Here is a 25,253-nt window from a genome sequence, read left to right on the forward strand (position 1 = left end):
TTATAAATGTGTCACGTAGTAACTTATTAACTTCCATAAACAAGATATATTATTTAAAAAACAAATGATTATCATTATATTTAGTTAATCTCAAATTCTCCCATGTGTTCAATGAAATCAGTTTTAGTTTTTGAGGTGAACTTTTTCTGAAGTACTTAGAGTTATGAATCGCATACATCTCAGTGTTGTTCCTTCTATGGGAAGAACAAGTCTCTTGGCTCCTAAGCTATCACCACATAAATGTCTATGACCAATATTTTCATCAGAAAACACTGAAGAAACATAATAACTAATTCAACTCAGTTCTTTTTAGAGATGAAAATAATTATTTGGTAAATTTCTACTATAGTCTGGTAAAGAGCTATATTGACATCTTTCTCACATATAAAGTGTCACAGGAACACAGAGGTTCTGGAGTTTGGGTTGTTTTAAGCACTAAAAATTCTAAACTTTTACCTCCTCCCTGTGTGACCGATCCAATATTTTATTTGGAGAACTGGGATAGAAATCTGGCAAGAACCACCATATGATATTCTCAATCAGATTTCAGCTCATCAGATCTCAGTCAAAACCAGGAAGTGCTGAAGAATGTGTAAATGAGAAATATTTTCTGTATTTTAAGAGATTAAAAACATTTTCATATATGAAAAAGATTTAGTGTGACCTGAGCTTGAGGAAAATTTAGGTCAGATTTTATTTAATACAAACTGTTTTAAGCATCCGTGTTTACTGCATTATTTCTAAAAGTTTTGTATTGGTTACCAAATGCCCAAGAAAAAGAAAATCTCTCATTGCAAGAAATGAAAACATTCCACTCAATGAAAGGTAGGGAAAAAAATAACATACTGATCTACAAACACTAATATTTCTAACCTAAAATTATCATTCTTAGATTTAGGCAGAGGGTGCCATAAGTGTATACAGCACATGAGAAGAAAATGATGACTGTTCTTTGCCAATACAACATTTTTCTAAATCTGCCCTTTTGCATTTCAGACATATAGAGCAAAATTCTACCACCTGGGAGAATCTCACATTTGAATTAATTGAATGTGGGCAGACTTTTTACAAGCTAAAATTGCACATATAAAATAGTCCAACCAGGGTCCTCTTTAAAAACAAAGTCACCACAAATTAAACTATTAAATCCCCCTTTTCCGTACATCTGATAGTGAGGCTCTCAGTTCCTGAAACCAAAATCAAGCCATGATTTCTAACAATGGGTACTTTTATGTTGTATTAGACTTACGGTTATCTTTGTCTGTACAAAACAGTTTAGAATATTAACAATTCAAACTTACTTATCTTTCATGTGATGTTTTCAAAATGCTTTTCAAAGATGGATATTATTATCTCTATTAGAGAGATAAAAGGAACAGACTCAGACAGATTAAATTAAATGCTAAAGGAATAGTGTCAGGTTCAGGAATAGAACCTATATCTTCTGATTCTCAGGCCCTTTCCTCATCTGAGCAGAATTATAAGATATTTTAGTAAAGTGTAAACTCTATTTTTATGTCAAATTTCCAGTACTATATCAGTTTTATCTTGTAACTAGTGTTAATACATTCTCTTTGGGGGGAAAAGGGAGAACATTGTAAAGGAGAATTAAACCCTCTCTCATGGAAAAGCTTGTGGAAGCAAGCCCTCTGGGGCAGAAAACGTCACAAGTTTTCCATTTGATTCTCCTCCAAATGGTTTACTGGAAGGAAAGGGCTTGCGCCCCCTCCACTCTGAACAGGTAGTATTTTGGCCCTCCGATTCTGTGGCTGTTAAGCAATTTGCTAGAGGCTTGGTGCCATTGGTGTGAAGGCACCGTGCTTCCAGTCTGATTACAGTGCCCCAACTCTACCTTCCACTCCAGCCCCTTAGGATATGTCTTCACCATGATTAAACACCTGCAGCTGGCCCATGCTTGCAGGCCTCAGGCTAAGGGCTGTATAATTGTGGTGTAGACATTCGGGCTTGGGTTGGAGACTGGACTCTGCGAGCCCATCAATTAAACGACCCTTGTCCCGTGCCCCACGAGTCCAAGTCAGCTGGCAGGGGCCAGCTGCATGTTTTTAATTGCAGTTTAGATGTACCCTTAAAGATTTGCTGTCAGGACTTTCCCACCTTCTTGGAATAGGTAGATAAGGGACAATGATTTAGAGGCAGTGATCCCCTCACTATGGAAAACCCTACGTGGATCCTGGAAGACTAATTTCCCCCTAAAGGATTATATTTAACGGTGGACAATCTCAGACCATCTTTTCAAGGCATGCTACGCTAGAGAGAATAAGCCTATTATGGACATTAAAAACGGTTACTTACCTGTGCTGTAACTATTGTTCTTCGATATGTGATGCAAACATGTATTCCATGTAAGTGGTGAGCACCCAGTGCATTGAGGCAGAGAACTTTGCCTAGTAGTACCCATAGGGGCAGTGTTTGCGCCCTGTCCCCCTAGTGTCTCCCCTTGCTATATAAGGAGGGTGCTGCCCCAAATTCCTCAGTTCCTTAGCACCAAACTTCAAGAATACAGACTCCGATGAAGAGGGGATGGAGAATGACCTGTTAGATGTTTGTGGAATATACATTTGCATCACACCTCGAAGAACAACAATTACAACAGAAATAAGCAACCATTTTTTCTTCTTCGAATAGATGCAGCCATATATTCCATATAGGTGACTCACAAGCATACTTACAGGAAGTGGGGCTCGGAGTCTGTTAAACAAGGATTCCAGGATTCATAGAATCACAGAAGATTAAGGTTAGAAGGGACCTCAGGAGGTCATCTAGTCCAACCCCCTGCTCAAAGCAGGACCAACCCCAACTACATAATCTCATCCAGGGCTCTGTCCAGCTGGGCCTTAAAAACCTCTAAAAATGGAGATTACACCACCTCCCTAGGTAACCAATTCCAGTGCTTCATCACCCCCCTACTGAAAGTTTTTCTTAATATCCAACTTAGACCTCCCCCACTGCAATTTGAGACCATTGCTCTTTGTTCTGTCATCTGCCACCACTGAAAACAGCCTAGCTCTATCCTCTTTGGAACCCCCCTTCAGGGAGTTGAAGGCCGCTATCAAATCCCCCTTCATTCTTCTCTTCTGCAGATTAAATAAGCCTAGTTCCCTCAGCCTCTGCTCATAAATCATATGCTCCAGCCCCCTAATCATTTTCGTTGCCCTCCACTGGACTCTCTCCAATTTGTCCACATCCTTTCTGTAGTGGGGGGCCCAAAACTGGACACAATGCTCTAGATGTGGCCTCACCATTGCCGAATAGAGGGGAGCAATCACTTCCCTTAGTCTGCTGGCAATGTTCCTACTAATGCAGCCCAATATGCCATTAGCCTTTTTGGCAACAAGGGCACACTGTTGACTCACATCCAGTTTCTTGTCCACTGTAATCCCTAAATCCTTTTCTGCAGAACTGCTGTCTAGCCAATCGGTCCCTAGTCCATAGCAGTGCATGGGATTCTTCCGTTAAGTGGAGGACTCTGCACTTGTCCTTATTGAACCGCATCAGATTTATTTTGGCCCAATCCTCCACTTTGTATAGGTCACTCTGTATCCTATCCCTACCCTCCAGCATTAACTACCATTCCCGCCAGCTTAGTGTCATCCCCGAACTTGCTGAGGGTGCAATCCACCCCATCATCCAGATCATTAATGAAGATGTTGATTCCTAATCACCGTTCTCTCCTCCAAGTGCTTCAAATTAGATTCCTTGAGAACCTGCTCCATGATTTTCCTGGGGACTGAGGTGAGGTTGATTGGTCTGATCCTTCTTCCCTTTTTTAAAGTTGGCTACTATATTTGCCTTTTTCCAATCATCCAGGACCTCCCATGATTGCCACGAGTTTTCAAAGATAATGATCAATGGCTCTGCAAATCACATCAGCCAACTTCCTCAGCAACCTCAGATGCATTGCATCCTGCCCCATGGACTTGTGCATATCCAGCTTTTCTATACAGTCCTGAAGCTGTTCTTTCACCACTGAGAGCTACTCCTTCCCCTACTATGCTGCCCAGTACAGTAGTTTGGGAGCTGATCTTGTTTGTGAAGACAGATGCAAAAAAAGCATAGAGTACTTCAGATTTGTCCACATCATCTGTCCGTAGGCTGCCTCCCACATTCAGTAAGGGGCCCACACCTCCCTTGACCTTCTTCTTGTTGCTAATATATCTGTAGAAACCCTTCTTGTTACTCTTCATGTCCCTTGCTAGCTGCAACTCCAATTGTGCTTTGGCCTTCCTGATTTCACCCCTGCATGCTCAAGCAATATTTTTATATTCCTCCCTAGTCATCTGTCCAAGCTTCCACTTATTGTAAGCTTCCTTTTTGTGTTTAAGTTTACTGAAGATTTCTCTATTAAGCCAAGCTGGTCGCCTGCCATATTTGCTATTCTTTCTGCACATTGGGATGGTTTGTTCCTGCACCATCAATAAGGTTTCTTTAAAATACTGCCAGCCCTCCTGGACGCCTTTCCCCCGCATATTAGCCTTCCAAGGGATCCTGGCCCATCATTTCCCTGTGGCAGTCAAAATCTGCTTTTCTGAAGTCCAGGGTCCATATTCTGCTACTCTCCTTTCTTCCTTTTGTCAGTATACTAAACTCGACCATCTCATGGTCACTGCTGCCCAAGTTGCCATCCAATTCTACTTCCCCTACCAATTCATCCGTTTGTGAGCAGCAGATCAAGAGAAGCACAGCTCCTAGTTGATTCCTCCAGCACTTGCACCAGGAAGTTGTCCCCAACGCTCTCCAAAAAACTTACTGGATTCTCTGTGCACTGCCATATTGCTCTCCCAGCAGATATCAGAGAGCTTGAAGTCCCCCATGAGAACCAGCGCCCCTGTGATTTGGAAACTTTCACTAGTTGTTTGAAGAAAGCCTCATCCACCTCATTCTCCTGGTCTGGTAGTCTACAGCAGATGCCAATGATGACATCACCATTGTTGCTCTCACCTCTAAACTTAACCCAGAGACTCTCAACAGGCCTTTCTTCAGGTTCATACTGGAGCGCTGAGCAGTCACATTGTTCTCTTACATTCAATGCAAATCCTCAACCTTTTCTCCCCTGCCTATCATTCCTGAACAGTTTATACCCATCCATGACATGACAAATCACATGAGTTACCCCACCAAGTCTCTGTTATTCCAATCACATCATAGTTTCTTGAGTGTGCCAGGACTTTCAATTCTTCCTGCTTATTTCCCAGGCTTTAAAAAGATTGCCTTCCCAAAATTTGCATCTAATACAGATGCAGTAATGGCATAGCGGTTTCTAAACATATGTGTAGAGGACCAAGTGGCAGTCCTACAAATGTCTAATATAGGAACATCACTGAGAAATGCCATTGATGTTGCCAGGGCCTTTGCTGATTGAGCATGTACCCTTACAGGAGGTGCTGTCTGAGTTACTTCATATACTCTCATGATACAGAAAGTTATCCACCTGGAGATGGTCTGCAAAGAGACTACTTGCCACTTCATTTGGTCTACATCTGAGACGAATAGATAGGATGAAGAACAGAAAGTTTCAATCCTATCCAGGAAAAAAGCCATACGTTGCCTGACATCCAACGTGTTAAGACATTGCTCATATAGGATCAAATGTGGGTTAGGAAAGAACACTGGTAAATATATAACTGGGTTCAAATGAAACTGAGAAACCACTTTAGATAAAAACTTAGGGTGTGGCCACAAGGTTTCTTTGGCCTGGTCTATACTGATAATATAGGTCGATAGAATGCGGCTTCCATCGACCACTTAATGTATGCGTCTTCACTGGCAGGTCAGTTCCACCGACCTAAATTGCGGGAAAAATCGACTTAATAAAACCACCTCCGCAAGAGGCATAGCACTGAAGTTGAATTGCATGGGTCAAATGAGCGGCAGTGTAGGCAGAGCGTTGCATAAATCGATATCATTGACCTCCGGGAGGTATCCCATAATGCTCTGGTGTGACCACACTGGACATTTGCATTCTCGTGCACTGTGGCCACATACACAGGAAACAACCCTTCCCCTTAAGTCCCAGGAAATTTTGAATTCCCATTTTCCGTTTGCTTAGTGTGGAGAGAGCTTGCCAGCAGAACTGATCATGGCAACTGCACACTCAAAACATGCTCCAGCCTGGAGTTGACCTGAGATCTTGGATTTCATCAGTCTGCGGGGCAAAGAGTCTCTTCTGGCTCAGCTCCGAGCCAGCAAGAGAAATGTGGAGAAGGTATTACACAGCATGGTGGAGATGAGGCACAACAAGGACGCGCAGCAGTGCTGCGTTAAAATCAAAGAGCTCAGGCAGGTGTATCAGAAAACTAGGGAGGCTAACAATCATTCTGGCTCATCACCAAAGACATGCCACTTTTACAAGGAGCTGCATGCGATTCTCGGCCGTGATCCCACCACGCAGAGTAGATACCTCAGGGGAATCTGAGTCCAGGATAAATGAGGATGAGTCTGTGGGAAAGGAGCAGGATGAGAACAGGGGGCAGGCGAGAAGTGTATCCCTTCTCCCTGAAAGCCAGGAGCTGTTTGCTATCCAGGAGCAGCCGTCAGACGCAGGAAAGCTGACTGGCCGAGATACCAGGGAAGGCACATCTGGTGAGTACGTACTGCAAATATCATTTCTGTAATTATATCCCCAGTATAGCTTCTTGTAACAGTGGAAAAAAATAGTGTGTGTGGTGGTGGGGATGGGCTTCTTCATAGTTGGTGCGCTTAAGTATAGTGTTTACTCCACTGTCAGAGCAGATTCAGGGCTGGGGAAAGCTCTGTGCAAAGTTCCAAGAAAGTGGCCTTTCACATATGAAAGTTCTGCAGCCAATGCTCATCATTCCATACCTTCATAACAATGCGATCCCACCAGTCACTGCTTGTTCCCGGGGACTAGAAGCAGTGCTCCACTAACTGCAGATGATGCAAGACAGCCAGCAGCAAACAGGAATTGTTTCGTTCTATGGCTCATAGTGAGACAGCTTAAGTAACATCGCAATTTTCAGTGCTGCAGCTCCTGTCTCAGCCTTGAAAATACTGCAGAATAAGTCATGAGGTATTTGTGATGCTCACAACAATAGTGCAGAGTTGAGCTGTGTGATCTGTAGCCTATCATTTAAATCAGCTTCTGCACCTAGTGACTGGTGGATAGCTAATGTGATGCCAATTTTTTTAAAAGGCTTCAGAGGCAATCCTGGCAATTACAGGCCAGTAAGCCTAACTTCAGTACTAGGCAAATTGGTTGGAAGTATAGTAATGAACAGAATTATCAGACACGATTTGTTGGGAAAGAGTCAACATGGCTTTTGTAGAGGGAAATCATGCCTCATCAATCTATCAGAATTCTTTGAGGGGGTCAACAAACGTGGACAAGGGTGAGCCAGTGGATATAGTGTACTTAGACTTACAGAAAGCCTTTGACAAGGTCCCTAACCAAAGGCTCTTAAGCAAAGTAAGGCATCATGGGATAAGAAGGAAGGTCCTTTCATGGATCAATAACTCGTTAAAAGATAGGAAAAAAAGGGAAGTAATAAATAGTCAGTTTTCAGAATGGAGAGAAGTAAGTAGTGGTGTCCCCCAAGGGCCTGCACTGAGACCAGTGCTGTTCAACATACTCATAAATGATCTGGAACAAGGGATAAACAGTCAGGTGGCATGATTTGCAGACAATATGAAATTACTCAAGATAGTTAAGTCAAAAGCAGACTGCAAAGAGTTACAAAGGGATCTCACAAAATTGGGTGACTGGGCAACAAAATGGCAGATGAAATTCAATATTGATAAATGCGAAGTAATTGACATTGGAAAACATTATCCCAACTATATATATGGGGCCTAAATTATCCGTTACAACTCCAGAAAGAGATCTTTTGAGTCATCGTGGATAGTTCTCAATGTACACTGGCAGTCAAAAAAGCTAACAGAATGTTAGGAACCATTAGGAAAGGGATAGATAAGAAGACATAAAATATAATGCCTCCATATAAATCCATTGTATACCCACATCTTGAATAATGCATGAAGATCTGGTCACCCTATCTCAAAAAGATATATTAAAATTGGAAAAGGTAGAGAGAAGGGCAACAGAAATTATTAGAGGTACGGATTCCATATGAGAAGAGATTGGGACTTTTCAGCTTGGAAAAGAGACAATTAAGAGGGGACATGATAGAGGTCTGTAAAATCTTGACTGGTATGGAGATGGTGAATAAAGAAATATTATTTATTCCTTGACATAACACAAGAACTAGGGGTCACCCAATGAAATTAATAGGCAGCAGGTTTAAAACAAACAAAAGGAAGTACTTCTTCACACAACACATAGCAAACCTGTGGAACTCATTGCCAGGGGGTGTGTGAAGATGAAAACTATAATGGGGTTGAAAAAAGAACTAGATAAGTTCGTGGCAGATAGGCCCATCAATGGCTATTAGCCAGGATGGTCAGGATGCAACCCCATGCTAAGGATGTCCCTACCCTATGTTTGCCAGAAGCTGGGAGTGGATGACGGGGGATGGATGCTTAATGATTGCCTGTTCTGTTCATTCCTTCTGAAGCACCTGGAATTGGACACTGTTGGAAGACAGGATACTGGGCTAGATGGACTACTGGTCTGACCCAGTATGGCCATTCTTATGGATAACCCTGGAGGCCCATAGGGAAAAGACACAGCAGTCACTTGCGGCTGTGGTCGTTTGGGAATGAGAGCCTCCAATGGGACTGGTGATCTCTCTCTGGAGCAGGTCAAAAAGTGGAACCTCAAAGACCCAGGAGTGTCCCAAGTAGGCCACCGGGCAAAAGAACATGGCATTGGTAGTCAGTAGGCACTGGACCAAGAGCCTGGACCAATTGCAGGAATGACGTCAATCTTGGTACTCAGGCATCAGAGATCATACTCAGATCACAACATTGTGTGACGACAAAGGGAAGGATGACCCTAACCTGAATCTCAAGAAGTCTTGGAGATTCTCCAGTGACAACAGGGAAGTTAGCCCCAACAGGGTGAACAAACAAACAATCTGACTCATCTGAAACCCAGTACGGGGAGTAGCATCAGTGTTCACGTGGGATAGGGAATCGGCACTAGCGGTACTGAGCAGGAAACACTCCCACCCGGTACCTGTGGGGCACCAGCATAGAGGCCAAGGACAGTACCAAGTTTGACAAAAGGATCTGCTGTCAGGGTATTGACAGTGCCCAAGGGCACACCCACATCAAGGGGCCTTTGATGTTGGGGACGGCATGAGCCTCAGTTCCACAGCTGAGATGTGGACAATGTGAGCTGCAATGCAAATGAACTCGGCAGCTCTGCAACACAGCCAGAAAGTGCCAAGAGAACAACGGAAGATGAAGCAGTAGACACTACATCACCAGAAGACTCCCAAACTAGTGGAGAGTCAGAGACTAAGAGACAAAGCAGATCTAAAATTGCCTGATATGCCAACGGCGTATTGGCGCTGGTGCTTCCATCATCAGTACCAGATTCAATGGATGCCCCATGGCTATAACCAGTCAACAGTATGAGTTCTCACTGATCTCGGTGTAGTACTAGGGAGAGGTTAGCTGGACCTGCTCCTTCCTGTGTGCTGGAAGGAGTACAGTATCAGTCAGCACTCCTCTTGCAAGGTGAGGAACAGCATCCCCCAGCCCCAGCACAGTTCCCTTTAATCTTATGGGACCTCTTTCTCGCGCACCAAAGGAGGGACAATTACTCCTCTTCCTCTTGGGGGAAACCACAGAGTCTGAATGTGGAGTGGCATCACTTGCTGGTTATACAGGTGACCATCAATCAAACAAGGCCCTTGATGCTGAAGCGGGCCTCATGGCCTGCTCAAGAAGGTGCTGCTTCAGCTATAAGTCTACCACCTGAGTTCTCTTCTTGAATGACTTACAGATGGAGCACTATTTCTTAATGTGTCCCTCACCACGACACAACAAGCACCTCATGTGCGGATGGCCCCTCCACTGGACAGACAATGCTTGAACCCTGATGAGGGTATCAGACAGGGCACTCAATTACTCAAACTAAAACTAAACTAAACCTAAGGTACCACTATTATCTAGAAGAAAACAAGAAAAACCTCTCCAAAAAACTGACTGAAAATGTGAGGTGAAAACCCCTCACTGAGCTCTTACTCTAGCTGTGGGAGGTGACAGGTAACTGAGGGGGATTGGGGTGGTGCTGCACTTACAGACGCTAGGGCCAGAGGGTGCAAATGCCACTTTGTTGGTACTGGTGGGCAGAATTCTCCAGCTTTGGTGCGCTGGAAGCGTGCACACCTACACGAAATACATGGCTGCCTCCACTCAAAGAAGAACTATTCTTAACTCATTAGCTTGGCAAATATGGATTTGTTTAAATCATAGCCCAAGAGCTGAGGGAAATTCTCGTGTTGTTCTAAGAGAAGCCATGGAGACAGTATCACTGAGATGCAACTTTGGTGTCCCACAGATGTTCTATTTGTGTCATATGGTCAAGTACTGAACAGTTTTGTTAGGGAGACATCTGGCAGAAAAATCTGTGACACCAGTTCATCATTATTTACTACTATTTTAGTTTTGCTGTTTAAATCAAAAGGTATTTAAAACCAATATACAGTCAAAATGGATTGGGTATCAAATTATTCCCCATGAGAGCAGCAGTACTGTACTTACTGAGGCAGCAATGAATCTCTAATGAGACACAGAAGCTTGTTGTCTGAGTCAAGGCTCTCTTCTTTCTCCTCAGCCATGACCTCGTGGCTCACAAGCAGTGATGTGGTTTCTGAAAGCAACCGCAAGCTGAAAAGTCTCCATTCCACTAGAAAATAAATGTGCCAAGAATGTGACCACACTGAAGTCTAATTAAAACAAAATGTGGAATTCATGGAAATTTTAGTTGATGTGGCCATATACTTACAATTCTGACTACGGACCAAAGAAACTAAGGGTGGGAGGATATAGTCCACAACCTAAAACAGAGCATTAAAAAGATCTGGTTTAGATCATACAGAAAGAAAAAAATAGAACACAGATAGATATAATCTATGTTTATTCCACTGCTAGAGTCTTTAATCAAAGGGATGAACAATCACGGAAATTCATCCATAATCACACTTATTAGGCCACCAAGTTTACTTTGCTCTGGTAAATCACTATAAAGTCACAGATGACAACATCTGTATATCAAAAACAGCATTATCAATGTTGGCATAATTTACTGGGAATGATTTTCAATTTAAAAAGCAAAAGGTGGTGCTGATGTTAGATATTAAAGAAACTAAAATAAAATTACCAAATGTATTAACTCCCATGTTCCGGTCTTGAGTATGTGCAGGGGGCTTGGACAGGTTACTCAGGGCATGTAACTCCTTCTGTAACTTGTGCTGCCCTGGCTGCATTCTATTTTTAGTGGGCTAGCTCAATGAGAGCTAGCGTGAGTATATCTCCTCAAGTTGGTGAGCCCACCCCCCCGTTGGAAGTTTAGATAGGCCCTGTAGTTAGCAGATATGCTGAAAGGACTGTTTACAAAAGGCACAATATAGATCCATACATTTTACAAGTAACAGTGGAACAATCATAAAAGATTAATAAAATTCAAACTGCCTAGGCATCACAAACTGTCTTAAAATAAAAAACTCTATTTATAGAGACAAAATAGTGACAAACAGATCACTCCTCTCATAAATTGTTCTGTATTGGCCTTTATTTGATTAATTCCAAGTAGTTCCCCATTTATTCTACTAACAACACACGTTCCTTCACTTTTAGAAATAAGTCTCTTCAATGAACAATTTGAATTTGATCATATTGTATCACCATATCCACAGCAACTGCACATGGTGCTTCAAAGTCAACCTACTATTGCCTGTCAGTCCAAAGCTATCATAACATCATTATTTTAAAACTTTATTAACCTGTTTTAAAATGAAGATAAATACTATGTTCTTTTCATTTACTACTGGAAACTAAAACAATTTCAATGTTGCTGTTGTGGAGCAAATGTTATGCACCACTCAAGAAGGCTTCAGCTTATTTTTTTTTTTATTCATGACACATTGATGGCAGCCAACTTTGTCTAAATGAACTATCCTAACCTCTGGGACCTATCTAAGAAACATTTCTGGCTAGTAAAAGGATATCCTATTACCACTTCTATATTTAAAGTATTGATCTGGAACTGTGAACATGTCTTGCTTCAACTTTTCAAAAAAGCATTAAGTTCCTTTGGGTGCTGGCATTTATATTCATAGATTCCAGTCATGCTCAACCAGCAGCAATTAAAAGATATCCCTTGAGTAATAGCATTTCTAAAAATATTTTGTATGCATCGTGTAAAATGAAGTAGCACTTTCCTTTACAGTAATGTAAGATGTACCTTCCAAAATAATTAGAACACTAGACCCTGCAAGTAGTAATAAACTAATTACAGTTTACACTATTAGCGGCAGACATGGCTAGAGACGATCAGTTATGATGGACTAAAACAGATCTCTTCAACCTAGCACACTAAATTCAGGGCACTTTCCCCACTACATATGGGGTTTGAATGGCCATTTGTTGGAAACTAGTACTAGTCTGTAGAAAGAGAAAAGTTATCAATGGAAATGAAACAGGCAAGTGACAGATTATTTTCTGAAAAGTAACTGTTCATAAGCAATGGAAGCAATTATTTTCAGTTAATAAATATTTTGAAAAGACATTCATTTTAAAATTGGGAACGGATTCCCAAGACCTGAGCTATTTTTAAAGTGAAAAAGTTTGGTTAAATTAAAAAGCAAACACACACACGACTCTGCCATTTCTTAGGATAGGACTAAAATGGATTCTTGCAGCATTTTTGATCGACACAGAACTAGGAAACAAATAAAGAGTGTGTGTATGTGGCAAGTTACTGCATGGCAAGATAGGGAGCAAATCTATAGCGAACCAGCTTGGTGGACATTGCTACAGCACAGTGGAAGTCCTGGAGTACAGCTTAGTGATAATTCTGGAGGGAAGTGGGTTAGTGACCCCTCACTTTTTGCCACAATACGGTGCTGAGTATGTATATTAAAAGGCATCTGCCCTCTTACTGAAATGTACTTTTGAAAAAATAAACCTTATAATATTATATAATGCACTGACAGAAGACACTGAAATTTCAGTTAATATTTTAAAAGAAACATGCATCACATTTATGGAAGTTAATTGATAAGATGCACCTAAAACCACAGAACTTTAAACCATTATCTTAAGAAACGGTAGTTGCTCTTGGAATGGTATCTAACACAATGAATTTACATGCTGATAGGCATCTGAGAACATTCACTCCTGATTTCCACTTACATTCCTCTTAAAGAACTGCTTCTGCAAAGCTGCTTACAACAAATTGAGAGGACTTTAAAAATAAATTGTATATCTCTGTTCCACTTCCCTTAACCTCTGTCTACTTAACTATCTGACTCTGAGTTCCTAGTAGCAAGCACCATGCTTTCTTGAATGTTTGGAAAACACTCTGCACATTGTGGGTGCTTACTGTAAACACATATTAAAAAACAACAATAGGTATTTAAATTTCAGCTCATCTATTTTTTTGTTACTTTTAGTCATTTTAGTTCTTAAGACTTCATGACTTAACAGTCAGAGGAAAACACATACACCGAAAGGGGACTGGAGGACTGATATAGAATTTTTCATCAGTAGGCCACCTGTTCATATTCAGCCCAGTTTGTTAGTGACCAAAGGCTGTTACAATCTGATGGCTGTTGACTTTGGTGACTGCAGTCCAATTTCCAGTAAACAAGTGTCCACATAATAATAAAATCAACACCATAATCAGCATGAATTGGTACTCTTGGTAGCAGTCTCATCAGAAAGACTAAGGATTGAATGGGCCTGCAGACTGAAATACCCTTTTACTCTTAGAGGTGGATCTCATTAGGTCGTGGTTAAGGCATACTGGCAGAACAAAGTCAGGAAACTTCCACTGATGTTCAGTGCTGTACTTATTCTGCATCTAAAGTGAGGACTTCAGTCTTTAGAGAAGTCAAACCAGTACTTTTCACATGCATGGTATTTATACAAAAATATTTTTAAAATAGATATATTTTCAAAGCTAATTTTGGACAAAACATCTGCCTTTTTGCACCTTTTCAACTGATTGGACATAATAAATTGAACCTGAACATTTCTGTTTACCTCTGAAATGTAGATCTTTCTATAAACAAACAAAACATTGTTCAGTCAAAAATAATTAAATCTTTTTTCTGACAATATCTATTTTAAGTCATGACTCTAATAACTGCTGTACACATGAAACATTCCATTTATTAGTGGGAATTTATCCAGTAAGTATGCAGCTGTTTCATGTGCTGCCAGGACTTACTGTCGAGCGGTAGAGTGTCAACAAGGCTGGATGCTGTGTTACCACTTCGAATGCTGATAAAGTGGTCTTAATCAGGTCTTCTGATGCAGCTTGACCTGTTCAGAAAAGAGAGTCGTGTTTCTTTATAACATGATACAGTAAGAATGCATTCATATAAAGATATGGGAATGCCATAGATGAACTTACCTATTGCGCCATCTAAGTTAGTTTCTCCTGAATCTATTGATATAATAAAATTCTGTAGAAAAAGAATTACAAATACACAGTCAAAATTAGTTTAGAAACAAAGAGTAACATGTTTTTACTCACGCACACTCACTCTTACACTCCTCACAGCACCCTCATTAAAACTACACAATCCTCATATTTAATATTTTTCAAATACAAAAGGTCGAATAAAACATTCATGATTTGGGATAAGTAAATATGACACTATTATTTCCACTGTTCTTGTGCTATTTAATTAATTTTCTCTCTTCTGATTTCACTTGTATGTACAGATATATTTTTCATAGGGGATGCAAAGGGCATGCTATTGATGCTTACTTGCCACAGAAGGAATAATTCTCAGAAGAATTTAATACGCTATTACTTATATTTATCAAGTCATGGAGTTTTATTGCACAGACAAGGTACTGCTTTGGCATCATCTTTCTGACCTTCAAGTTATACATCTTATTTCTATAGAGTATTAAGGTAAAGACTGTAAACAATTTTCACAAAACTACCAGTTTATGTCCTGCTGATGTAAATGATAAATTGTATTACTATAATACTGTTAGAAGTGCATCCAGAACATATTACGTTTTCCCTAATACCCCTAAGAAATGCATACAGGAGTTTTCTAGCTACAATAGCACACCATTTATATTATTATATCTTTGTTTTTAAATTATTACAGAGCAGAACATAGAAAGAATGGTTACTTATCTAACAGTAACTGTGGTCCCTCGAGATAGTGTCAACGTGGATCCCACTATAAGTGCATATGTGCCTCAGACACATGAGATCAATTTTTTTTTAATAGCAGTGTCCATCATGTCCATCAGAAGGAATGACAGTTTGAATGGTTTAGTCTTGTCAATGTACAGAGTTCTGTCTACATCTAGTTTGTATAATTTCTTTTCTCCCAGTGCCAAATGAGATTTCAGGAAGGAGAAATATAAGTTGAAGGATTGGTTCAGATGAAATTCTAAGACCACTTTGGAGATGAATTTCAGCTGAGGTCTTAGCACCACCTTGTCCCTATGGAATGTCATTTGGGGAGGTTCAGCCATAAACACATGAAGCTCACTCACTCTTCTAACTGGAATGATAGAGACTAGGAAGTTCACCTTCTCACGGAGGTGATGCAGGGAGAATTCTGAAAGAGTTTCAAAGGTAGATTCCATGAATCTAAGGAGGACTATACTGAGGTCCCAGGCAGGAATTGGTTCTCTGACTGGTGGGCGTGTAGTAACTCTTGAACAAATTTCAGTAGCTTTGAGTGAGATAATATTAGGGCTGGGCAGGAAACGGATTTCCCATCCTGAGAGAATTTTTGAAATTTCAAATTATTCCCTCTCCCACACAAACGCCCCCAAAATTGGTATGGATCAATCAAACCTGTTCATTTCAATTTCAATCTTTTTTTTCTTCTTTTTAGTCCAAATTTCTAAAATTTTAAAACAAAAAAGTTGTTTTGACTTAAAAAACGGAAGATTTTCATTTTAAAAAGGTTGAAACATCTGTGAGATATCAAGGGCAGAGGGCGGCAGGAGAATACATGAAGGGAGGTATATCAGCCCCAGGATGATCAGGGCTTTATTCCCTGATACCTAACCGGAGTCATGAGGGGGCAATTAGGAGCCAGCTGAGCCCAATTAGGAATCAGCCAGGTGCTCCATAAAAGGGCTCCGCCCCAAACACACAGGGCACAAGCTGGAGGAAGTAGAGGTGTTGCTGTGCTGTGAGGAGCGGAGCAAAGCAAAGCAGCAAGGTGGGGAAGAGCGGAGGAACCCCAAAGGAGGTACGGAGCCCAACAAGGGGCAACACGGACACAGGACCTGAGAGGCCAGCAGGACTGAGGGGGGACAGTAGCCCAGGGGAAGAGGCTGCGGCTCCAAAAATACAGAGCCAGCAGTCTGTAGCTGCTGTTCATAGGGCCCCTGGGCTGGGACCTGGAAGAGTGTGTGGGCCCGGGTCCCTCCCCCACTCCCCCAGGGAAGACGGGGTGATGGGCACCTTCCTGGCCCCCCAACCGGAGCGAAGCACGAGATCCACTAGAGGGAAGCCGGCCATCTGCCACAATCCCATTTCAACAATTTCAAAACTTTTTTCCCAAAATTTTCACTCAGGATATCTGTCAAAACTTACCTTAGGTCACAGTTTTGGTTTCAACAAATTGGAATTTTGGAGCAAAAATGATTGGTTGAAAAATTCCTGACCAGCTATAGAGAAGACAGATGTGTGACAAGCTAAAATTACTGAGAGGTTGACTTTAATGGATCTGAGCAGACCAGCCTGCTTCAGATGTCAAGGATCTTCAGGTAATGAGGCCTGAACTTTTTGGGCTGCCCATATCAAGGACTTCTTCCATTTTGAAGAATAAGTTGTCATCTTGTTTTGTATTAGGATTTCCTGGATCAGTAGGGAACAGCCCTTATCTGTTTTACTCAGCCACCCAACAGCCAGGCCATGAGATGCAGTGACCACAATTCTGGGTGGAGTAATTGGCCATGGTTCTGTGAAACAAGATCCAGATGGTGTGGGAGCTGGATTGGAGCTGGACATCTGCAGTACATCTGTTAGCTACAACTATCTTGGCCAATAGGGAACCACCAGAATGATTGTGGGAATCATCCTGGGAATCAGGATAAATGGTGGAAAGGTATACAAGCCTCTATTCCACTGAAGGAAGAAGACATCAGATAATGAACCTGGACTCAGGCCTCCTATAAAACAAAAGTTATGACATTTTGCATTACCGTTGGCAGGCAAATCTATTATAGGGAATCCCCACTAATGGAATATCAGTTCTGTAATGCATCTAGGCAAGGACCATTCTTGGCTGGTCACAGACTGCTTGCTTAGGAAGCCTGCTAAATTGTTGCTGACTCCTGGTGTTGCCCTGTTCTGATGACACAAAAGAGCGGGTGCACTCTTGCTTTTTTATGTAGTGCATGGCTGTCATGTTGTCTGTGAAGATCTACACTGAAAGAATTTTGGAGGACATGAGTTTATCAGGCAGTAAATGGCTGCTTCTCCCTTCCTGCCCTTCATGAGATGGCATAGGGCACATGTGCACACTTAACAGACACTGCTATTAAAAAAAAAAAAAAAAAAGACAATCTTGCATGCATGGAACACATGTGCAGCTAGTGTGGGATCCACACTGACACATACTCAAAGAACAACTATTACTTTGGATGGACATCGAGGGCTAATAAGTCCATTTACTATGAAAAAAGGCAATTTTTCATTATCTCTGTCTGTTCATTTGAAGAAAGCTACCACTTTTCATCTAATTACTTCATGGGGAGGAGTTTGTTCATCTGTGACAAATTAAAAGTTGATCATACTGGGAAATCCATAATCTATGCTACTTTTGCGCTGACTGAATTGTGCCATATTAGTATACACTAGTCTGTTCTGAAGTGCTCCCAAGGATATCATTGTTCATCTTCATGTTATGTTTAATTGAAGAGGAACAGGAAACAAATCAAGTCCAGTGCCAAAATTCCTGCTTTAAAGTTGACATAGTTTGATCTTTGTCATCCATAATCTCTGCCATTAGGTGGCCAGATGCAGAAGCTCTAGACTTATCCTATCTGATGGGAGAAAAGGTGTGAGGAGCCCTGTGCAGTAACTGTGGTTCTTCCAGATGTGTTGCCCTACAAGTGCTCCACTCTAGGTGCACTTGTGCCTCCTGCACCTTAGATCGGAGATTTTAGGTACAGCAACCATTCAGCCTGCGCATGCACTATTTCAGTCCCGAGTCCTGCATCAGGGCTATACAGTGCTGTGTGGGCGAACTGCCCTCAATTTCTTCTCTAACACAGCTCATTGGAAAGAATTCTGAAGCAAAGGGGAGGAGGGAAGGCAGTGGAGCACCCATAGTGACACACATCTCGAAGAACAAGTTACTGCACAGGGTGAGTAACCCCTTCTTCTTTTGCAAATAGTGTCCTTATAGTGCTCCACTCTAGATAACTCTGTACCAGTACTGCAAAGGGAAGGGTGGGGCTTTGGTGTCGAGTCTAGAATTGAGGATAAGACAGTGGAGCCAAATATGGCATTGGATACTGAGTCATGAATGACTGCATAATGTTCAGCAAATGTATGAGCAGATATTCAAGTCACAGCTCTACATAGTTCTGTGACCAGAATGTTTTTTGAGGAAAGCTAGGAAAGTGGAGAGGGATATCTTTCGGAGTGAGTTTGTACTCTAGAAGGATGTTGAAGATTGTGAGACCGATAGCAGTAGATAATGGAGCTCAATATCCATCCACAGAGTCTTTGTTTGGAGACTATCCACAATGGAGAGAAATAGTTTGGGAGATTTCCTGAAGGGCTTAGTTCTATCTAAATAAAAGATTAGTGCTTTCCTGATATTGAGTATGTACAACGTCACATATCTTTTGTCTTGGTGCCATTTTGGGAGATGGTTAAGTTGGTTTATGTCAGGGGTGGGCAAACTACAGTCCACGGGCCGCATACAGCCCGTCTGAGCTTTTCATCAGGCCCTCCAGTTCAACCAGTGGTCCGCAGAAAAGTTGCGAAACAATCTGTGTGGCACGGCAGCGGCCATTCACCCTCCCAGCCCCACACCTTCCCCCTGCCTCTCTCCCACCATGTGGGGCCCAGCGGCGCCCTGACTGGAGCTGCTCCTGGCCCCAAGCAGTGCCACGCAGCGGCCATTCCCCCCGCACATCCCTGCCCCTCTGTATGGCCTGCCATACAATTTCTATATGCAGATGTGGCCCCCAGGCCAAAAAGTTTGCCCACCCCTACTTTATGTGGAAGTTCAAAGATATTTTCAGTAGGAAATTGGGGTGTGGTTGTAGTGTGACTTTGCCTTTAAAAAAGACTATAAAGAATGGGTATGCCATTAGAGCCTCTCTCTCTCCTACTCTTCAAGCAGATGTGATGGCTATTAGAAATGCACTTTTCATAGAGAGGTGTAGAAGGGAGCAGTGGCCATGGGTTCAAAGGGAGGTCTTGTTAGACACCTGAGGACAAAGTTGAGGTCCCATATTGGTGTGGGACATCTGATTTCTGGGAAAAGGTTAACCAGATCTTTGAGAAACCCTCTTTTTGTGGGATGAGCAAAAAACAGAATAACCCCCTATTTTATGGTGCCATGACAGCTGGAAAGTTAACCTTTATGGTGCTTAGAAATAAGCCTGACCTTTTTAGTTCTAGGATGTAATCTGGCACAAATGATAGTACACAGGATGTAGGAGGAATGCTTTTCGAGTTTGAATCTCTTCCACTTTTGGATATATGTGTCATGAGTAGATTGCTTCCTGCTATGTGACAGCAATGCCTTTACATCCTGAGAGCATGTCATTTCTAAGCCCTCAAACCATCGACCAGCTGCGCCTTGAGTTGGAGAATGTGGAGACTGGGGTGATTGACCTGGCCAGCATCCTGAGAAAGAAGATGAGGAACAGATTGGCAAGTGATTGGCTGGCAAACAATAGGCTGAGTAAGGTAGGGGAAACATGTTTTTCCTGGCCATATGGGAACTACAAGTATAACCCTGATATTTTCTCTCTTTATCTAGAGCAGAACCTTGGATATTAGAGGAATTGGTGGAAATGCATATAGGAGACCTCTTTTCCATTGGTGGAGAAAGGCATCTCCAAAAGAGTGGTGACCCAAGACTGGACCTGGAGCTGAACTGAGAGCATTTTTTGTTTTTGACTGTGGCAAATAAGTCTATCTTTGGGATGCCCAGTATAGAAACATGCAATGGAGAATGAAGGGATCTATTTCAGCAGACACTTCTCGTAGGATCACAAATGGGAGAGTGTCTGACATTGTGTTTTGTCTACCCAGAAGGTAAGCTGCTGAGATATTGATGAGGTGATGAACGCAGCAATTCCAGAGTTTCACTGCTTCGACACCGAAGGAAGGTGATCTCGATCCTCCCTGGCAATTTATATAAAACATATATGAGATGATGTCTGTCATGTTCTTTATACGCTTGCCCCTGATCATTGGAAGGAAATATGTATAGGCATTTCTGATTGCTCTGAGTTCCAGCAAGTTGATATGGAGACCACCTGCCTTGAACAGCATGGGTACCCAGGTCGCTCCCCATGCCAATAGGGATGTGTCTGTTAATGCCAACGTTGAGGGTGGTTGAGCGAAGGAAACCCCTGTGCAGACGTTGTGAGGGTCTTTCCACCAGTCAAGGGAATATAGAGAAGTTTAAGCTGTGTTTGCTTGGTAAGTAGACAGTTCTGAGCCACCCCTGAAGGCAGCACACGTGAAGATCTGCATGGTTTATTACAAAAGTGCCCACCACGTGTCCCAGTGTGTTCAATCTGTGTGAGTGGAGGAATGCTTTGGCTACTACTGCATCGAGGTAGGCTCCTATGAATTCCAGATGTTGTATAGAAGTTAAGGTGCACTTTTGGATGTTTAATTGTAGTCCCAGTCAGAGAAATAGGTCCATGATCTTTTGCATAGCCATCAAACCCTTGTTGAAGGAGCGTGCTTTGAGCAGGCAATCATGTAAGTATGGAAAGACCAGAATTCCTTGTTTGCGAAGATGTGCTGCTACATAAATGAACCTTTGGAGCATGGACAATAGACTGAATGGGAGCACCGTATTTTGAAAGTGATGCTAACCCAGAGTGAATCATAGAAACCTTCTGTGGGATGGGTGGATTGCAATATGGAAGAAAGCATCCTGTAGGCAGTGGGCTAAGAACCAGTCGCCTTGGTCCAAAGATGGAATTATTGCTATGAGAGTTACCATTTTGAACCACTGAACCTTCACAAATCTATTGAGCAAAGATCTAGAATGGCTCTCCAACCACTGTTCTTTTTCAGCACCAAGAAGCACTTGGAGTAGAATCCCCTGCCCCTGTTTTGCATGGGAACTGGTTCTATAGCACCCAGGTTCAGGAGAGAGTTGGTTTCCTGTCATAAAAGGTGCTCATGAGAAGGATCCTTGAAAAGGGAACAGAAGGGAGAGCTAGGAAGGGGGGGAGAGAAGTAAACTGGATAGAATATCCTGTAAAAATTATCTCTAACCTCCAACTGTCCGTAGTTTTGTGTTCCCGGTTTTGATGAAAAAGAGCAAGGTGGTTCCTGAAACAAGGGAGATGTGCAAATTGTTACAGCAGATTAGGATGGGGGTGGTAACTCAGGCTCTAGACCAACTCATCAAAATTGATGTTTAGATGTAGAGGGTTGTGAAACGGACACTTGTGGGGCAGCTGGTCTCCTTTTCTGCAATCACTATCCCTTGTGCTGGAGTTCAACATGCTTTGGGAGGGAGAGGAGGGAATTGAGTAGTCTGGGATCTCTGCACCATCTGGAATTTACTTGAATCTTCTTTTTTGTGCAGGCATGTTAATTCCTAGCGAGTGCAAGGTGCCTCTAGAATCTTTGATGTGTGAGGGATTCATCAGTCTCCTTAGCGAAGGACCTTCACTGGAGACTGGACTTCCTTTAGAAAGCTGGATAAATGAAGGCAGGAAGCTCTCCTCATGACAACTGCAGTCAGCTGCGTTTAGAGAGGCCTGCAGAGTTGTCCTTGCAAAGAGTTAACCGTCAGCAATGATTGCCTGAAATTGCTTCCTCTGGTCTGTTGAAAGATGGTCAATAAAGGCATTCAGTTTGGAGTAATTAAAATCCTTGTCATATGGCATCGATTTAGTGTAGTACTGTCTGACATGTTCATTTACAGCACTGACAACAAGGGAGTTCAAGGATGGGTGTGAAAATAAAATCTAAGGAATCTGAATGGAAGGTAGTATTTTTTGTCTGCTCTCTTACAGGTGGGAGCTGGTGTGGCTGGGGTATACCATAGTATTTTTGCTGGGTTCAGCAAGGCCTTAATGGGTAACAGACAGATGGAGAGGTGTGCAGCATGTTGAGTAGCTTGTGTTGCGACTCCTTAACATCTTAGAATCATAGAATTGGAAGGTTAGACCTACAACCCCATGTACACACTTAGGGTGTGATTTGTGTATCATTCATGTTCACCCTCATAGTGTAACTGTGTATTGTTTAATACAAAGTATGTCATGTAACGTGTTTTTGGAATGCTCATGACATATTGAACATTATTGTTATAATAGTTCGCTTCTTACAATGTCACATGCATAGTTATGAAACTGTGCTATGCAATATTCCTAAATGTGTGTCTCTCACATGGCTTGAATAAATCCAGGCAAACACAAAGCTGAGTAAGGGTTCACGCTTTACTGATATATGCATACAGGAACAATGGACTGGCCTGAGCACCTAATAAGGTGACACTTATTTGACTCAAGTAAAGGAAACCATGCCCACTGCTGGACATGGCTGATCACCTGACCCAAGGGGGTAATGAGGAAACATATTAAAGTCAGATGCGTTTTTGTCTCTGAAGCTCTCCCTTGGAATCCATCTATGAGGCAACATCAAGCAACTGCATAATCCCATGAGTGACTGGCCAAAAGCACTCATTTACCAGGTTAGGGACTGCAGGCTTGCAGGTGGCTGGGTGTGGGATGACCTAGGAGTGGGGATTCACACAGAGAGGATGACACAGCAATATACTAGTCCAGATTACAGAGGGGAACTTCAGAGAAAGGACCTCAGGAGGTCATTAAGTCCAACCCCCTGCTCAAAGCAGGACCAACCCAGACTAAATCATCCCAGCCAGGACTTTGTCAAGCTGGGCCTTAAAAACCTATAAGGATGGAGATTCCATCACCTCCCTAGGTAACCTATTCCAGTGCTTCATCACCCTCCTAGTGAAAAAGTTTTTCCTAATATCTAACTTAGACTTTCCCCACTGCAACGTGAGAGCATTGCTTCTTGTTCTGTCATCTGCCATCATTGAGAACAGCCTAGCTCCATCCTCCCTGGAATCCACCTTCAGGTAGTTGAAGGCCGCTATCAAATCCACTCTCACTCTTCTCTTCTGCAGACTAAACAAGACTAGTTTGCTCAGCCTCTCCTCATAAGTCATGTGGCTCCAGCCCCCTAATCATTTTTGTTGCCCTCCGCTGGACTCTCTCCAATTTGTCCATATCCTTGCTGTAGTGGGAGGCCCAAAACTGGACACAATACTCCAAATGTTGCCTCACCAATGCTGAATAGAGGAGAATAATCACTTCCCTCAATCTGCTGGTAATGCTCCTACTAATGCAGCCCAATATGCCGTTAGCCTTCTTGGCAATAAGGGCACACTGTTGACTCATACCCAGTTTCTTGTCCACTGTAATCCCCAAATCCTTTTCTGCAGAACTGCTGTCTAGCCAGTCAGTCCCCAGTCTGTAGCAGTGTATGGGATTCTTCCATCCTAAGTGCAGGACTCTGCACTCATCCTTGTTGAACCTCATCAGATTTCTTTTGGCCCAATTCTCCGATTTGTCTAGGTTCCTCTGTATCCTATCCTTACCTCGCAGCATATCTACCACTCCTCCCATCTTAGTGTCATCTGAAAACTTGCTGAAGGTGCAATCCATTCCATCCTCCAGATCATTAATGAAGATGTTGAACAAAACTGGCCCCAGGACCCTGGGATGGTGGGCGGTACCATTTAGGTAAGATGAGCAGAAACGACTGACACAGAAGTGCTGATGGTACTTGAGGTCTCTTACACCTTGATGAATGACCAATAGGTGTTGGTCTGGTCTTCTGCAGAGTCAAAGTACTAGGCACTGAGGCCCTAGGGGATTCTGTTGGTACCAATTTAGAGGAGCTGATTTTCTCTTTACTGCTCCAGTCACCCAACAGTATTGATCTTCCAAAGCCCAAATTCTTAGTCTTTAGGCTTGCTGGCTCTGACAGTACCCATGAGTCTGCAGGCTCTTCAGGTACAGAGCTGAAGATTGGCAGGTGCCAAGGTGATCGACCTGGCCAGGGATCATCTCTTTGCGGTAGAGTCTCTACCCAAGGGACTTGAAGCCTGCTTTCCAAGGGCTTTTTGAGAGGAATCCAGGGATTTCCTCTTCAAAGCCATGGGGGAGTACTGTGCTGAGGAAGTTGACTGAGTCGGCTTCATCGAGGACCGTTTTACAGGGAGGAGCACTGGGCTGGGTTGGAAGCTGGTCAGAGTGAACTCTCCATCATAAGCAGACAGTTTTAGTTCATGGTTCTTTCTGGCTCCTGACTTCAATTTCAGGCAAAAATTACACTTTTGAGGTACAGCGTATACAGCGTGAATGTCCATCACTGAAAAGGATAGACTCTCAACAGAAAAGGTAATGTTTAGAGCCAGGCATACCCTTTTCAGGTTCCACTTCCTTAGAGGGAAGAACCAAGAAAAAAATAACTATAGGGGAGGAACCATTCACTATTCTAATAAGAAAAGAAAAATATTAAAAAAAAATTTTTTTTTATAAACTCAAAAAGAAAACAAAAAGGGAATACTAGAACTAACTAATGGAAACTCTATGAACTAACTATCTCGAACAAGAAAAAAATACAAATGAGGAAATCTCAATTTGGACGCTGCTCAGGCTCTATCTCAGGCTGAGGTGATTGGAGAAGGAGAAGGAACTGAGGGTGATTTGCTCACGCAGCGCTACATAATATTGGTGTAGGGCACGAGATGGGGAGAGCACATGCGTGGGCCGAATGGATACTGCTCCCTAAAATCTCCCATCTGAGACACCAGGGGCACAAGCACACCTAGAGTGGAGCACCCTTAGGGACACTACTTGAAGAAGAAGGCTTCTTGCAACTTTTTAACTTTCTTCCT

The 25,253-nt window shown here is 42.4% G+C and overlaps 1 protein-coding gene across 7 annotated transcripts in view; it reads right to left on the bottom strand.

The window, feature by feature from the left end:
* Positions 1–25,253, bottom strand: part of ULK4 (unc-51 like kinase 4) — a 358,194-nt gene that overhangs the window by 190,805 nt on the left and 142,136 nt on the right. For all 7 annotated transcript variants that reach the window (XM_067560838.1, XM_067560836.1, XM_067560835.1 and 4 more), the window contains 4 exons: positions 14,525–14,576; positions 14,339–14,433; positions 10,892–10,943; positions 10,648–10,792 (listed from right to left, as the gene is read on the bottom strand). In XM_067560838.1, coding sequence (XP_067416939.1) covers positions 10,648–10,792; positions 10,892–10,943; positions 14,339–14,433; positions 14,525–14,576 — 344 coding nt within the window. The remainder of the gene's footprint in view (positions 1–10,647; positions 10,793–10,891; positions 10,944–14,338; positions 14,434–14,524; positions 14,577–25,253) is intronic.

This window comes from Emydura macquarii, unplaced genomic scaffold (genome assembly GCF_026122565.2).
Source record: "Emydura macquarii macquarii isolate MOO-44397 ecotype Brisbane River unplaced genomic scaffold, CSIRO-AGI_Emac_v2 contig_2321, whole genome shotgun sequence".
NCBI lineage: Eukaryota > Metazoa > Chordata > Testudines > Chelidae > Emydura > Emydura macquarii.